Raw genomic sequence first — 17060 nt, 5'->3', positions numbered from 1 at the left:
TGTGAAAAAAACTGCTTGGTCTTCTCATAAAATTTCCTGATATAAAATCTTTACAAAATTATAATATCTGACATGTACGGTATATTGGTCACGCTTCAAGGGTCCGGGAAAGTACTATCTAAATTCATTAGATTTTTTTACCTACACAACAGTGAATGTTTTTATGCCAAAAAAGTGCGATAAAATTAAAAAACTGAATTTTAACAAAAACATGAAACGGCAACAAAAATTTCACAGTAACAAAACATATTTGATAAAAGCAGTTTTCTGCTGTAACTGAACCGAACACACCATGTTTGTGCTACGACCGATCGTTATGAAAACTCCAATGTTTACATAGGTACTTCTGACAAGTTTTTTTTTTTTGCCACTGCAGTAAGTAATCTATCGTTAATTTTTAATTATAGAGAAATTAAATTTGTAATCATTTCCATAAAAATCTGTAAATTGTGGTCAAACAATATAACACTATTTAACGAATTTAATTAAACATTTCAGACTTGCTGCACCCTAGTTGTATGTATATATTCAAAATAAAACACTCCTGAGGCCATTCTGTCAAGAATCAATGCCCACACACCGTTCCACCGCTCCAGATTCGCCCAGCGACTAATGTTTGCCCTGTAACACCTAAATTACTTCAGTAAACATCTGCCACAGTAACCACACCCAGTGTATTGGCAACACATTCACACACAACGCTTGAAAATGAGTTCGTAGGCTGGCCAACAGGTCGCTCCAATCTTCGTTCTATTGGTCAGGAAACAACACAAAACACGAGAGAGGCGTAGCCTTAACTTTATATAAGCCCACCCTGAATAAATGAAGAACAGTTACTAAGGATTATCTACCATGCCAGTTAACGGCCACACTGCACCAGCACCCATACCATGTGAATCGCTCTTAAGTTAATATGATTAAACATGTAAATAAATATGGTGAATTAGGACGATAAGCGCTCGCTCCTCAAACTTGTTATGGCTCACAAACCCATCAAATCGTTCACTATTAACTCTATTTTGGCTAAAAGTGCAACTGATTGTGACAAAAGCATCGCTGAAGCTTGTGAGCATGAAGACAGTGATTGTGAGTCGGATTTGGACGTCACTGGGAGCGATACGCCACCTCTGGACTGCTCCCAGAAGTCCGCCGAAGACAAAGAAGCGAACGAGGGTGAGTATTTAGAACTCGCCCGAATAAGGGTAATTAAATACTGGAAACTAAGTTTTATTCAGGTGGCTAAGTTTTAATAACTATGATGGTCGGTTCGTGGTAGCGACAGTCCATAATTTATGGATTATACTTTACGTATTTTAGCACTGAGACGAAGTGGTTGAATTTTTAAAGTGCATGTTAATAATTCACTTTCGTAGTGACTGATTTTATTCATCGCAGTGCTGAATGAATGTTAGTGCAGGTGGACGGTCTAAGTTTAGCTTTAGTATTGACCGGCTATGGATCGCTGATGGGCAATTAAAAATTAATCGTAGTAACATGCTTAACTGTGTTCAGTTTTCGACAAAGAATACGGTAGTTTAACGGTGTATACCTATTGTTATGGATTATAAACTTGTGAATGTTTAAAGAGGTTCCAAAAAAATTATAATTGCTTTTTTAAGCAACGTGTACCAGACTTAAAATAATGAATAAAGTTAGTGATAATTTTGTGTTGTTTTAACTAAATTATCGTATATTATGCAAACGTGACTTTTAAAATATTGTTAAAATATTAGCGAGATAAAATCAGTAACACGAAATAACGATTTAAATAATAATTATATTAAATTACAATTTACCGATATTTTTCAAAACTTGATAATTGGACACATTAAGCGTCGCACTAGTATATTTCACATCCTACTTCGACGGTTAATTTAAATTTTAATGAATTACTTATAATATTAACTTAAACATAACTTTAAGATCAATACGGCTTTTGCCAAGAAAATACGTACAAAAATTCGTGTTTTTTTTTTAACTTTTGTTTTAAATTTGATTCTGTATATTATGTTCTAATGTTCATATTAATTCCACTCTTAGATCTCTACCGTAAAAAAATCAGGAAGACTGTTGGGGTGTCACATTGATACTATCGATAACAAAACTGAAAAGACATTTCACTGACTGCATAAATTACTAAAATTAAAGATTTAATTGATTGGAATAATTATCTTGTCAAATATCAATCGACTTATTATTATTTTTTGTACTTATTGTCTATGCCTCTAAATATTATGAATAATTGAAAATTGGTCTACATTTAACAGCACGATTTTGGTTAAAAACAAAGTTATCAGAATCGAATTAAATGGAAAAACTGGTCTGAAAATTATTCTTTGCAACGGAAAATTAGGAATATTTTAATTAATTTAATTTAAAGCTGCTCATTTTTGTAATAATAGTAATAATAACAATAAATATATTTTTCATCGATATTCCCAACTTTTGACACGCAGTTTACTATTTAACGACAATTTTCGTGTAAATGTAATGAACATTTCTTTTTATAAGGCTTGTTTAGAACTCTGTTGCCACATAATTTGACTACTCTTGAACGAAAACAGGATCAGTCTTACTAAATTTCGATACTTATCTAGAATTGATTATTATTCAACTGTCGAAAAACATTTTTTTGTTAAAATTTATTTCCTAAATAAAAGATAATAAAAAGGTGTTTCGTTTTCTCTAAAAGCGGAAGTAAAACGAGTACTTATACCTCAGAACAGACTTTTAGATCCTTTGCTTCCTAATAAAGTACTACCTTTGAATTAATTTTACCAAATATGTGGATAGAAATAACTTTGTGTTTATGTATATTTACAAAATTTACAAATTTAAAATTGTTTATATAAAATTTTTCTTGCCCCTGAAGCACAACTATTAAACAAATCCCGTTTCTTACATAAATTATAAAACTTGTTTTTGCAAATTTAATTTTTACTTCCTGAGAGTAGGTAAGATAAGGAAATATTTTAGTAAAGTCCATTTGACGAATGGCTACTTTCATATTTTCTCCACGTTTCATGATCCTTAGGTTACAAAAAAAATAGGTCACCCGTTTCCATCTATCCGCCGTCTGTCTATCTGTTTGTCTGCCAGTCTATCTGTCTGTGTCGATCTTTATTAAATAGATAATTTCCGAAACTACTGGACCGATTGCTATCAAATTTTATATGCGTGTTAGGAATATCGTGAAGTTGGTAAAACGCTAACCAAAATTTGTCTAATCATCCCCACCAACCACGGGATGACGTCATCTCCGAAGTTTACAACAGTAAATCTTACTTAAATTTTATCATGTAAGATACTCCTGCACTTGAGTGTGAGAAACTGAAAACATGTTTAAAATGGTAAATTTTATCCATACATTTCTCTACAAATTTACCCTTTTAAATATCTTTTCAGTTTTTTGTCGTGAAAAGAAAAGTACCTACACATATTAAGAAAAAAAGACAAAATACAAACCCCGCCCACCTGCCCTCATCTCAATTGTGATAACGTTGTTATTCGTTGTGAGCCGAAGGGCGGAGTTTATTGCAAAATGCTTATTTCTCTACACGAAACTATTATGTGAAACATGTTTTTAAATAACGTGTTGTTGAAAGGAAACTGTATATGTTAAGGAATAAAAATCCAAAAAATAAGCCCCACCCAATCTCAATTGTGATGAATTTTTCATTCGTTGTCAGACCGAGGGGCGGGGCATAATTGCAAAATCCATATTTCACCACAAAAATGCACCATCTTAAAAGAAAAACAGAGGCAAAATATAAGCTGTTTTAATGTTTTATATTGTGCAAAAATTTGTCTTTTTTTTATTTATTTTTATTTTGTCAAATAAGTGTCAAATATACTGAATGTTTAATTTCCTTTGATATTAAATACTCCATCGGTGAAAATATCAATTCATATGTCGAAAGTTAAGAATACAAAAAACCAAAATCAAAATAGAGTTAAAAAAAGAAACTGAAGATGTTTTTATTTTTAACTTCTTCCAATTTTAATTTTTCAACATTGTAAAAAATTTCAGAAAGCGCCAGTTTTTTTATTTATCTATAGTTGGGTTTCTGAAATAGTGAATATTGACGAAATGTTGTGTAATCAGTTTATTTCTGCAGCTAGAATTTTACTTTTCCTTCCACCCTGGAGTTTCTGGTAGAATTTTTATTGCTATCATAATCCGTAGTGTATAGAAAAATCCGTCAAATATCTCATGGTCCACATTCACTAATTCAAAACTAGAACTATACTTCACCCACATTTAACTGTGACTTCATTTCAAAATTTTGATGAGTAAATCAAAATATTCATATTGTTGATTATGATAAATTAAAATAAAAATAAGGGTGGACTATTGAAGTACAGACACAGAAGAATGTTTTAACTTTTTAATACGAACAAATAGGTATGTCAGTTTGGATAAACAGGACACGGTGACTATTAAATACCAACAGAAATGTGTTCCCAAAATTTCAGGTACATCAAATTAACCGTTTTTGATTTAACCACTAAAATAAACCGTTTCATTCAGTAATTTTTTTTGAACACCTGTATAAATAATTGCGTGCTATTCTGAACATTTCTAATGAAAATGCCTTTTTGAAATGACGTCACTAAGTTTTTGGAAAAGACAACCAGATCTGTTAGCGATTTATCATGTTTAGGGTAACCTCAAAGTGTGTACAAAATTTCAGAGCACACTGTTTTCTACTTTCTAAAATAAAATGTAAAATTTTGAATTTTGTGTTAAAAACCTACAAGTTAAAAATAAAGCTGAATTTTTTATAAATTATACTCACAGAAGCACACTATTTTGAACATTTTAGACAAGATTTGTCTAGTAAAATTTTGAGAATAACTAGTTTGAAGCTGAAAATGAATTATTGTTATTAGAGGCAAAAACAAAAATTAAGAGACTAAAGTTGTATGGCTCTTTGAGTAGCATACATCAAAATTATTTTTGTCTTTACAGATTGTTCTGAAATACAATACCCTATATATTAGATATTTTTACTACGCTTTTCATAGCATTCATTACCATATTTAATTTTTTAAATTTCAATGCGACGTTCTAGGTTTTTTCGACTTTTTTGATTTTTTCTAGTAAAGCAAGAGTTCACAAAAAATTCTCATTATATCTTGATTTTTGAGATTTTTGTCCTCTTTCGTTCAATATGTCTAGGTGTCTCTCAAAAGGTAAAAAATCGTAATAACTACTAGTCTTAGATACTTATAGAATAGAAAATACCGAAGAAAGAGGGAAGAGAACAAAAAACAGACAAGAATAAAATAACAAAATACAGAATGTTTCATTTGAAAAAAACCGAAATATCGATATTTGAAAATTCTAGGAGTAATCATTAAAAAAAAACACATTATAGGTTTTTTCGACTTTTTTGATTTTTTTTAGTAAAGCAAGAGTTCACAAAAAATTCTCATTAGGTATATCTTTATTTTTGAGATTTTTGTCCTCTTTCGTTCAATATATCTAGGTGTCTCTCAAAAGGTAAAAAATCGTAATAACTATCATTCTTAAATACTTATAGAATAGAAAATACTTAAGAAAGAGGGAAGAGAACAAAAAACAGACAAGAATGAAATAACAAAATACAGAATGTTTCATTTGAAAAACCGAAATATCGATATTTGAAAATTCTAGGAGTAGGTAATCATTAAAAAAAAAATTACAAACACATTATTTCTCCACAAATTATTGTAACTCACATTTGAAAAATAACGTTATTGTGATTTTTTTGTGAACCCTTTCATTGCTGAAAAATTCCAACAATTTTGCAATAACTTGGCAACGTCGCATCGGAACTTCGAAAGTAAATTACGGTTGTACAGTCTACAAAGAGGTTAATTAAAAATATATAGGGTATTTGCTTTGAACAAACTAATTGTATCTTACACCTTAAAAACAGAACACTTTGTATATAATTGAAAATAGTTTTAGTATATATATATAGTCATCAAAAAATGATACAACTTTGGTCTTTCTAATAAGAAATAATTAATGAGATATAGAGGAAAGGGTGTAGTGACTCACCCTGTTTAAGAAGGCGGAAAATTGAAAAAATTGAATCTATCGCTACAAAGAGTATAGTATTCTACACTATTGTATGATTTTCATTGATTAAATAGGTACTTACGGCACATATTTTGTATTCTCTTGGTTTTAAAATTATTTTATTAAAACATTTAGTGAGATGTAGAGAATACCTTCTTCGTATCAGCATTAGTATTCATAAGATTTTTTCAAAATATACAGGGTGTCCCACATAGAATTCCGCAGACTTATATCTTGAAAACGAATAGAGATATTCAAATTCTGTAAAGCCGATTTCTCAAGAACATGTTTTACATAGCAATTTCTCGTAGAAAAACAAGGATTTTGCAATTAAGCTCCTCTACACAACTTACGCCGGGTAAAAAAAAATCATCACGATTGAGATAGGGCGGGTGGGCGATTTATATTATGCCTGTTTTTTAATATACGTAGTCATCTGTTTTAAATGTTTGTTGTCAAAAGATGACTACACGTATATTAAAAAAAAACAATATAAGCCCCACCCACCCACCCTGTCTCAATTGTGATGTTTTTTTATTCGTCGTGAGCCAATAGGGCGAAGCTTAATTGCAAAATCCTTATTTTTCTCGACAAGAAATTACCATGCAAGACTTGTTTTTGAGCATAGTGTTATTCAACAAATACTATGTATGTATATTAAAAATTAAACCCAGATTGAGATCGAGACGGATGGGTAGCTCTTATTTTTTGGCATTTTTTTTACTACATATAATTTACTTTACTCGATTTCTCAAGAATATGTTGCTCTTAGCAATTTCTAGTAGGAAAACAATTATTTTGCAATTAAGCTCCGCCCCACGACTTACGACAGGTAAAAAAAAATTATCACGATTGAGATAGGGCGGGTGGGCGGGGCTTATATATTTTTTCTTATATACGTAGTCATCTGTTTTGTTGTGAAAAGATGACTAAGTATACCCCCCTTATGCAAATTTCGACCCATTTTTATAAATTAGTGCCTCTTTGGGTCAAAATACCATAGTTGGCAACCCTAAATGGGATTTGTTGGGCTACCTATACTACTTAGATAATTTATATTATTTACTGTTAAAACAAATGCAAAATATACAAGTGTTTTATATCAATGTAATCGTAATTTAATGATTTATCAAAATCCGTTACAAAATAGATTTACGCCGTGATGCTGACGCCATACATACTTACATAATATTCACAGTGTACTAAATTCAACTTCCTCATTCAAGCTAAAAATAACACCGTTTATAGAATTTCAGCAAAAAGAAGACCGCTTTTATTATCGGACACACATACACTATATTCTTGTCAAACTAATATTGTAATATATCGGATGATTTTTAAATTTCTGCCCTAGATGGCCATGATGCTTACGTCAGCCGTTTCAATTGTACTGCTGCCATACGTGCCATAACCAACTAGAGCAGAAATTTTGAAAAACAATGCAATTTTTGCAGCGACTTCATGTGATCTCTAACATAAGAATCGACTTTGATTGCTCAAATTTTGTCTTGGTTTGTAGCAATTAAATATCTCAGATCTTGATTCCTGACCTGTTGTCATCACACCATAGCTAATTTTAACAAAAAGTTTAGTTGTATTCAAAACTTAAAATTCAAAGTGTGAGAATTACCAATTACCGACTTTATCAAATCTGTTGAAATCATACTTTTTTGTCAAATTTTAAGGAAAATATCGCAAGAGAAATTATAATAAGCCCAGAGAGGGTTTTGTCCACAGATCCACCACGTAAGAGTGAATTTGTGACGTTGCGTTACTGTGAAAATTAACTTGTTGTTTTATTTTCGTTTGATTGATATAATATGGCATCTTTGGGTATATGGATATTTTAATTCGTAAGATGGCTATTATTACGTGACCAGCGCCCTGTATATTAAAAAATCCCTTACAAAAAAATATTTTATTGCTGAAACAACCCTTATATAATAGCCATTTCCAGTCTCACAACCCCACACTCCAGGAATCTAACCCCATTTCACTTTTTTCCAGAAACCGAAAAAAAGAAAAACGAGAAACCCCCTTACAGCTACAACGCCTTAATAATGATGGCAATTAGAAACAGCCCCGAAAAGCGCCTGACTTTAAACGGCATCTACGAACACATCATTCGACACTTCCCTTATTACCGCGAGAACAAACAGGGTTGGCAAAACTCCATTCGCCACAACCTCAGCTTAAATAAGTGCTTCGTCAAAGTTCCCCGTCATTACGACGACCCAGGCAAGGGCAACTACTGGATGCTCGACCCCTCAGCCGAGGACGTCTTCATCGGCGGCACCACCGGAAAGCTTCGCCGTCGGTCGACAGTCGCTTCGCGGTCTCGATTAGCAGCTTTCAAACGGACCATCGCTCTCAGCGGGTTCTATCCCAATCTACCATTCGCCTCACCTTTTGGACACTTTTATCCGTCGATGCTGGCAGCGTCGGTGTATCAGAGATACAATCCCTATTTACAGCAGGCGTCTCTGATGCCCAAACCGCCAACGCTACATCAAAACCCAATTAATCTGGAGAGATTAGAGGTTCCGTCGAGCTTTCTGAGGCAGTCGTCGATGGTGGAGATGTACAACAACATTAATAGTTTGAGGCTTGGGGCACCCATTCAGTGTCCGCTGCAGATACCGATCCCGATGGTACATCAGAGTGGAGATGGGTGTGGGAGTAGTTCGTCGGAGAGTGGGACAGCTGCTGCGGAAGGCCTTCTCAAGCCTGTCACTGTGATAACTAGGAATAATTAAAAGTGCAGTCAGAATCAATGTACAAATTGTAAATAAAGTTGTCAGTGTGAAATTTGATTTTGCGACCTGAACCTTGGTGAACATAAAAAAAATATCTAAATTAAATTTAACCAGTTGGGTGGTATTATTAGAGCTTTGAAAGTGTCAAAATTTTTATATTCACCGTCGGTATAAAAAATACCAGAAAATAGTAAAAAACAAGATCAAAGACAGTCACGGATTTTTGAAACTAAGGGTGCAATTAAAATCGTTACACAAATTGTAAACAAAGTTATAAATTTTCTTTTAAATTGTGGTTAAATTAGATCGCCAAAATTGCAACAATTAGTTTGACGTTTATACATTTTAAAATTTAAAATGTGACTCCATTCTTCATACTGTAAGTGTCATATCAGATCGTTACAACCTTTTCTGGTTAAAATTAATTATGGCGATTGCAATCTAAACACATATTTTTTTGAACATTCACCGAGCTGAATTGCTGGTAGCATTAGCGAATTAAAAAATAAATCTAATTCCTTTTTTTTCGATCGCACGGTGTTACGAAATTTCTTTTTGCGACAGAGTTTATGGAAACGGCTTCCTCAAGTCGCAAATTTTTTGCACCAATTCTGTAAAGATTTGGCGCGTTCGTGTTGGACTGTGGAATTTATAAGTTCTTATCTTGGAAGATTAAATTTTATTTTTAGGTTAACGAAATAATTCTTATTTAATAGATGTTTATTGTCGGTGGTAAAAAAATAGGAAACTTTTTCGTTTTAGAAGGTAAATACAAACGTGTTGTAGGACAACATCGACATTAAAATTTACCATATCTAAGCTTACGATTTTTTAGTAGTGAAGGTGAAGATCTAATTTTTATAATTATAACTACCACTGTGGTCTTGGAGATCGTGAACGATGCAAGGTAAGTGTAGTAATTTAAATTATTTAGAAGAGAGAATTATAATTTTTTATAAGGAACAACATCAATGAACCAGAAAATTAGAGTAAAAGATTGTATTTCGTATGATTCACAAGACAGCAGAAATTAATTATATATAATTTTTAAAAAGGTCAAGATTTTTTCAGTTGTTTTTTATTTTGTCAGTTTGAAAACTTTACAGAGTTATGAAATTTGAATTCAGGATATTTGAGTTGTCGTGTGTTTTTTTTTTCAATACTAAATGAAAAGAAAATGTTTGCAACTAAAATTAATAAAAAAAAAAGCAAACACATATTGATGTATTAAATATGAGTGAAAACGGGAAGCCACTCATGACTCCAAAAGGAATGTTTGTATATTTCGCCTAAAGATTTAGTGCGGTTAATCCGACTGCCTGGCCAAGACCTTCTCCTGTTGTAAGAGTGGCAACTAAAAATTATTCCAATACGGCATGAAAATAAAAACTCTTTGTGACGTCACTATATCTTTAGATGAACTTTATATTCCTTCAGATTTGTTTAAATTTTAATGATGTATTATTCTAAAAGGATATTTAATATACTTACTACATGATATAAATAAGTTCTCTAGAGGACCATGAAATTTTTAAAATAATGATGTTAGCATTGCAGCTATTCGACACTTCATTTGACTGTAGCTTGACTACTGTCAAACTCAACAAGGAACGCTTTGATATTTTAAAAATAAATTCATGACCTACTACAGGACTTTTTTCGATCATATGGCATATTAACTCTTACACTTCTGACTTACATTATTTACATAAGGTTAACAAAATTACTTCGAAAATAGTTGTTTTCAGTATTTTCCTGTGACAGATTCTAAATTATTAAAAAAAAAACTATTGAAATTATAAAACCAAATTTTTGACAAAGAATGTGTACATTTATGTACAAAGATAAAAAATAAATACAGAATATTTCATTAATTTTTATCAGAGAAAGAAGAAAAAATTAAGGAATAATCAGATTATGTAAAAATATATAGTATGTTCCCTTTAAAAACAGTTATATACAAGTGTAATATATGCTAATTAAACAGTCGCACAATTTTGGTCTTCAATTTTTTTTTTGGCGTTTGGAAAAGTTGCGAAAAAATTTCCAAAAAAATCTGACATAAATTTTCTTGTGCTGATTCCAGATATACGGTATGTTTATGTTCCTGGTATTTGGTTTGAAAATATATATTTTTTTAGGTTGAAGAAAATTTCAACATTAGAGTTGACGACGATTCTGGAAAAATTGTGGGAAATTTCGAAGGAATGAATTCGAAACTAAATTTTGAAAGTCGAAATCTATAAGAAAATGCCTGAGTTAAATTTCGGAGATTGCCGAAAACTGATCAAAATTTTCATAGGGCTAAGTAGTGAAAAATTTTGCTTTTGAAAATGTTGCCAAAAAATTCCCAAAAAATTCTGGGATATAGGTATACTCCTTCATACTGATTCCAAAAATATAGTGTGGTTATGCTCGCGGTGCAAAATTTAGAAATATTCGTTAAAAAAAAAAACATCCAACATTCTCGAGCTAGAAAACTATAAAAAATGTCTTTAGTTATATTTCAAAAATTGTCGAAATTTGGCTAGAATTTTCATAGGGTATTGAAGAATTTTGCCTTTGAAAAGTTGCGACAAAAATTCCCAAAAAATTCTGGAATATAGTCTTGGTCGTGTTAATTCCAAAGAACAGCACGTTTATGTCTCTGCTGCAATTTTAAAAAATACAACCTGTCCGAATTGCGGTGCATTTTTAATCCGCAACCGAAGTGAGGTGCAAAATTTTGTAACTACCCGATACCTTATACTTAATTCCTGACCGAACTGCGGTAAAATTTCTAGTTAGGGGTTAAGTTGTCTGGCTTTAATCAGGTACCTAAATAATGGGGACAATTTAATACTCAAAATTCTGAATCAAGAAAAATTTAATATATATATAAATTACATGAACACACTATTTATTTCCAAATTTACTGTCAGTAAATCCACTTTGTTTAGTTTTCCATCTTGCCACGTATGAAAAATGAACCGTTGACCACATATATACATACTAATAAATTGTATGGATGGTAGATATTATTATTACTGATGCAGTTCTGAAAGATATAATTTCTGAAATCGTTTAATAAAGCAAATTTGTAATTAAAACGAATCACAAAATAATATCCGAAAATTTCATTACTTTTATATTGATTTTGGCAAATGAGATCCCCTCAAAGAAAATAGAGGGTGGGTGGGCGGGGCTAGTACCTGTTGATGTAAGAGTGATTTTGGCAATTGAGATACCACCTCTTAAGAAAAGACTGACTTTAGCAAATGACGTATCCTCTAAGAAATTTAGTTAAATTATTATAAGAAAAGACACTAGAGGTTCCAAAGCACTTTCAAATTCTCTCCAAACCTAGAACTGATTTAGGCAAATGATCCCCTTTAAGAAACTAAAAACAATTTTAGATTCTATGTATAGGTATCTGTTTACAAACCAAATCGTTTTTCTTGTTTATGTAAAAAATTGACTTTATTCTTGGTTTTTCTCAAAATTTAAATTTAAAGCACTAAATGATGTTTTTACTCTTCTTCGAATCTATTCAATAGCTTTAAGAACAATTCCAGAACCCCTTGAACCCCTAGAGTTTGAGAACAAACCGCAATTCAGTCAGAAGTATCCATGTACTTGATATTTAAGCAAAATTTGCACCTCAGTTCGGATACGACCTTAAAAAAATTCTGTTCGAAAATATACTGCCAGACAAAAAAAACAGAACATTTGAATTTTTGTGATTACCTGGGATTCGTCGAAATTTTGAAAACAATATTTCAAGGAGTAAAATATTAATGTATTCATTAACAGAAAACACAACTTTGTTCTAAAAATATGTGGAAACCGATAAAAAGTAAAATAAGTTATACCTAACACTAAAGATGGGCGTAAAGTTCCAAATATTCAAGTGTCCGTTTTCTTTGTCTGACAATGTATATTTTTTTAAATTCAAAAAATTACAAAATATGGGCGATTCTAGAAAATTTGTTGGAGCTGTCGAAGAAACGAGTTCGAAATTAATTTCTAGAGGTCAAAACTCATAAGACAATGTCTTTGGTTAAATTTCGAAAATTGTCTAAAACTGGCCGAAATTTTCTTAGTTTGAAAACTTTGACTTTCGAAAAGTTGCGAAAAAAATTCCCAAAAAATTCTGAGATATAAATTTCATTGTGCTAATTTCAAAAAACGTGGGTGTTTATGCTCCCGGTGCCAGATTTAAAAATATTCGGTGTGAATATACATATTTTTTAAATCCCAAAACTGCAATAATTATTATTTCAGTGAGCGATTCTGGAGAGCTGGTCTGAAAACTAACTTCTGGATGTCGACAGCCATAAGAAAATGTCTTTAGATAAATTTCGAAAATTGGCAAAAAAATTGTTCTATTCCTTTAATAATTATCTAATGTACAACTCGAGGAAAAAGCGTTTATTGACTCACCCTGGATAATAAATTTCAGCAAGAAAGGAATACCTACTGTATACAGGGTGATTTACAGCACTGCTGCATAATTTTACTAGCGAATTAATTATGTGGTAAAACTAAGTAAATGTCGTTTCTAGGAGCATGGTCAATTTTTTCAAATATATGGCTATCAGATATTCTTTAAGTTTCGTGAATGATTAAAAATTACTTTTCGCCGTGATAAGTGTTCGAGAACAATTCTTCCTGAGACACCTTGATAACATCTCGTTTAATGTTTAGACTTTTTCAAAGAGATACGAATTTACAATCAAGAAAATTATGTGTTTTTTAAGATAATCAAGCAATTTTTTGCTGATAAAATTAACGATTGTGAAAAGTAGTTTTAATAACACTGCAAATTTTAAAATTCTATACCTTCATATATATTAACAACCACCACTGAAAAATATATTTCAAATTAAAGATTTTGTTGGATTTTGTTCATAAAATAGGCAACTTTTTTTGTTAAATAATTTATACAAAAAAATTAACAAAATTTGTCACTCCTTTATTTTACTTTTCATTAAGCAGCTTTTTTGTAACGTTACTTTACTGATTTTTACAGACTAGTAAAATGCAAAACTAAAACTAAAATAATTAAGGCTCAAGAAACAATTAAATACAAAGGAAGCATAAGTATTTATTGAAATTAATAAATACGTTAGGTATACATCTGAATTTAATACTAAGTTAAATTTAAATTTAAGTTAACTTGTCTAAAAAACTGGTAATAGTTTTTACAATTTTTCTACAAATATGTAATGTAAATTTTAGTGGACAAAATAAAGCACGGCCAATAAAATCGACTTTCAGTCCAGTTTTTAAACCCAGTTTTTCATAATCGAATTAATAAGATTAATATTGCATGGTAAAGCTTGGGTGCACCCTTTCAGCGTCGGCTTCAGATACCCACTCCTATGGTACATCAAAGTGGAGATGGGTGTGGGAGTAGTTGGTCGGAAAGTGGGCCGGCTACTTCAGAAGGCCTTCTCAATCTGTCGCTGCGAAACCTAGAAATAATTAAAACTAGTCAGAATCAATGTACAATTTGTAAATAAAGTTATAAATGTGCCATTAACTTTTCCTTTAGCTAGCGTTTAAATCAGCCCGTCAATAATGAACACACTTTGAAAGTTTCTCCGACAAAAAATATTTATGACGGATGAATAATTCAGCAAAATTACAGAAGCTGATTTGAAATTTTCTCACTAATTATCATCGTGGCATAAATATTGGAAGATTCTCTTCCACCTACTTCTTTTTTTACGCTTTGTTAGATAATCAATTTCGTCCTTCGCTGTTCTTCGCTTTTCTAATGTCGAACCGCAACAATAAAAAACTTGTTTTTAATAATTAGAATTTTAAATCGTATTTTGTTGTATGAAAATATGTCAATAATTAAAAGGTTTATCGCGTATTAATGTTATTAATAATTTATTTCGTTGAAAAAACTTGTCGGTAAGTCCTGCTATGTTTACGTTGACGATATTGTTAGCTTCATTAATCTAATCCGGTTATATTTCATTATTCAACTTTCTAATTTTATAATGTCACATTCAATAACGTTCACGCTTTATCAATGCGTTCCAAATAAGATTTCGGCAATTTAGGCACTCGGGATAAATTTAAGTACTTAATGGACGCATTAAAATCTGCTAATTTCGTGCCCACTGAGTGATATCGTTCGAACAACTGACATTATCGATCACGTTTTAGAATGTTCATTCAGCACCACAGTCAATAAAGTTGTAATGAGGTACCTTGACATTATACTACTAACCGCTATTAGTAAAGTAGCGTTTAATGCGAAAACAACAAACACATTAATCATAGTTTTGTTTAAAATAAATGGATTCTGAAATTCGATACGCTTATTTAGATGGGAAGTAGGAGGATGTAAATATTCAATTTTAGAAATTGTTTTAAGTGATTTATCAAGGATCTCTCAACTAGAATTTATGAAGCAACCTTATCCAACTATGTAATTTTTTTGCTGTCAATTAAAAATATTAGAAATAAATAGACGGTTCTTTTTTGAGCAATTATTCCTATAATGTGAATTTCGCTCGGAGAACACAAAAATGCAGTTTGCTAACCAGAATCTGTACATTTATTTCCTTCAAAAAATTGATGACGGAATCTTCGAGACGAATCAATTTAAATTTTTTGGTCCCCTGTGCACTCAATTTAAGATGTTTGGAAGAATCGTGTTCCTAAAAACCGGGTTAAGAAGTCGTAAATCACGGGTGAATTTTCAGCTCTTGAATACCGTAATTAGTAACGATGTGAATGCTACTAACAGTGTTATTTTAGTATTTTTAAATAAATCTTCAGTGTTTGTCAACTTGGAGATATCCTAAGTGTACGAAGTTTTTTACATATCATCTTATCTCCCCGTCAAATGATCAAGCGATTGAAGAGCGAGAGATGTTAATCGTTTTTAAAACTCCCACAGTTTGTCTTTATTTTCTATCATTTGAACAGTGAGTTCGAGCGAGACAAATAGCTCCCCAGCACACATCTTTCCAGTCGACCAGGTAACTATTTATATGGATCTTTTAACAATTGAGTGACAGTCAAAGAAGCCGCCAGATGTACATTTCTTATATGTTAAATTTTTTATTAATGATTTTCATTTTAATCCTCTCGCTGAATGTGACCCTTTTCACCTATCAACGAGTCAAATGCCTCCACGGCCAATAAATAAAAATCCAATACCGATTTTTTTTTAATTACAGTAAAATGTTGATCATCTGCGGACGAATTACAGATTTATCTCGCTTCTTGCATTGTTGTTGTGATACGGTTTTGTTGAACTCGCTGTTTATGAGATAACAGATAACGATCCAGCGGGATCAAGGCAGTTCAGTAATGTGGTGGTGAAGATGGAGCCGATAACTTCAAATGAAGAGAACGGACTCATCGATCTCTTTGCTTGCATACTTTTACATGTACCGGCCGTCATTATCAGCCATTAAATGCCGCTGACAGTTGGAGGGACTATCCATCAAGCCATGTTCGGATTCCGAGACAAATGTCATCAGATAGTGCATCGTACGAAATAATTTTTTGATTATCTTTGGCTGCTTTCAAAGCAGAAAGATATCAGGTGTTTGTGCAATGGCGAGCGGTTACTTTTGTCTTTTCTTTTGAAGAACAACTTGTCATGCGATCATACACTTGTATGAATATGTTGTCATTCTTGTAGTCCTACTTTGCTGATTAATGTCAACGACTTGTTTCATAATTACGTTGAGAATCATTTTTTCCGAATAAATTATGTTACAAAGTAGAGGCTTTAGGAAGCGTACGAGGAGTTGATGGATGTGTACATATGTCAGGTTAAGAATTTTTTCCGTTCCAATTAAACTATGGAGAAACTTCACCATTTCCACGAAAACATCTGAAATTTTAATAATTGCAGGGCTACAAAGCGAAACAATAGGTGTAACCGAATAAATGGTGTGTGATACAATAGGTACACAAAGAAGTTGTAAAGGTTCGTTAAGTTGTCGCTATTGTTAATTTTTTTTTCCTGAATTCGCTTTCCTTAATTAAATAAACGTATTCTAACTGATCTGTAGTTGTCTGCTATTTAGTTGGTGCTATAACTTTTTCAGCAAGATGTACTAATTGCCCTCTGGATATTTCGCAATCTATTTCAATAATGAACGGTAAGAGGGTACCACGTATCACTTAAATTAAATTAATTTTGTCCTATTTAGTTATTAAAAAGCTATTTGGTAATTAGTTATCATATCTCTGAACCGTCTATGTTCGAAGGACGC

The 17060-nt window shown here is 31.8% G+C and overlaps 1 protein-coding gene across 1 annotated transcript; it reads left to right on the top strand.

Moving 5' to 3' along the window:
* The first annotated feature begins 703 nt into the window (after positions 1-703).
* LOC135143800 (fork head domain transcription factor slp2-like) lies at positions 704-8878 on the top strand. The gene is made up of 2 exons (XM_064075749.1): positions 704-1173; positions 8078-8878. The coding sequence occupies exons 1-2, from the start codon at positions 978-980 to the stop codon at positions 8824-8826; spliced, it is 945 nt and encodes a 314-aa protein (XP_063931819.1). The 5' UTR covers positions 704-977; the 3' UTR covers positions 8827-8878.
* The last annotated feature ends 8182 nt before the right edge of the window (positions 8879-17060 follow it).

The sequence above is a fragment of the Zophobas morio genome, unplaced genomic scaffold (genome assembly GCF_036711695.1).
Source record: "Zophobas morio isolate AGI-343-1 ecotype UQ-CSIRO unplaced genomic scaffold, CSIRO_AGI_Zmor_V1 ptg000002l, whole genome shotgun sequence".
NCBI classification, from domain to species: Eukaryota; Metazoa; Arthropoda; class Insecta; order Coleoptera; family Tenebrionidae; genus Zophobas; species Zophobas morio.
Note: the sequence above shows the minus strand (reverse complement) of the source record. Positions and strands in the feature narration are given on the sequence as shown.

Excerpts from the sequence above, each read along its gene's own strand:
- LOC135143800 (XM_064075749.1), top strand. The coding sequence starts at position 978 with ATGGCTCACAAACCCATCAAATCGTTCACTATTAACTCTATTTTGGCT. Across the intron at positions 1,174-8,077 it reads AGACAAAGAAGCGAACGAGG|AAACCGAAAAAAAGAAAAAC; the intron begins GTGAGTATTTAG and ends ACTTTTTTCCAG.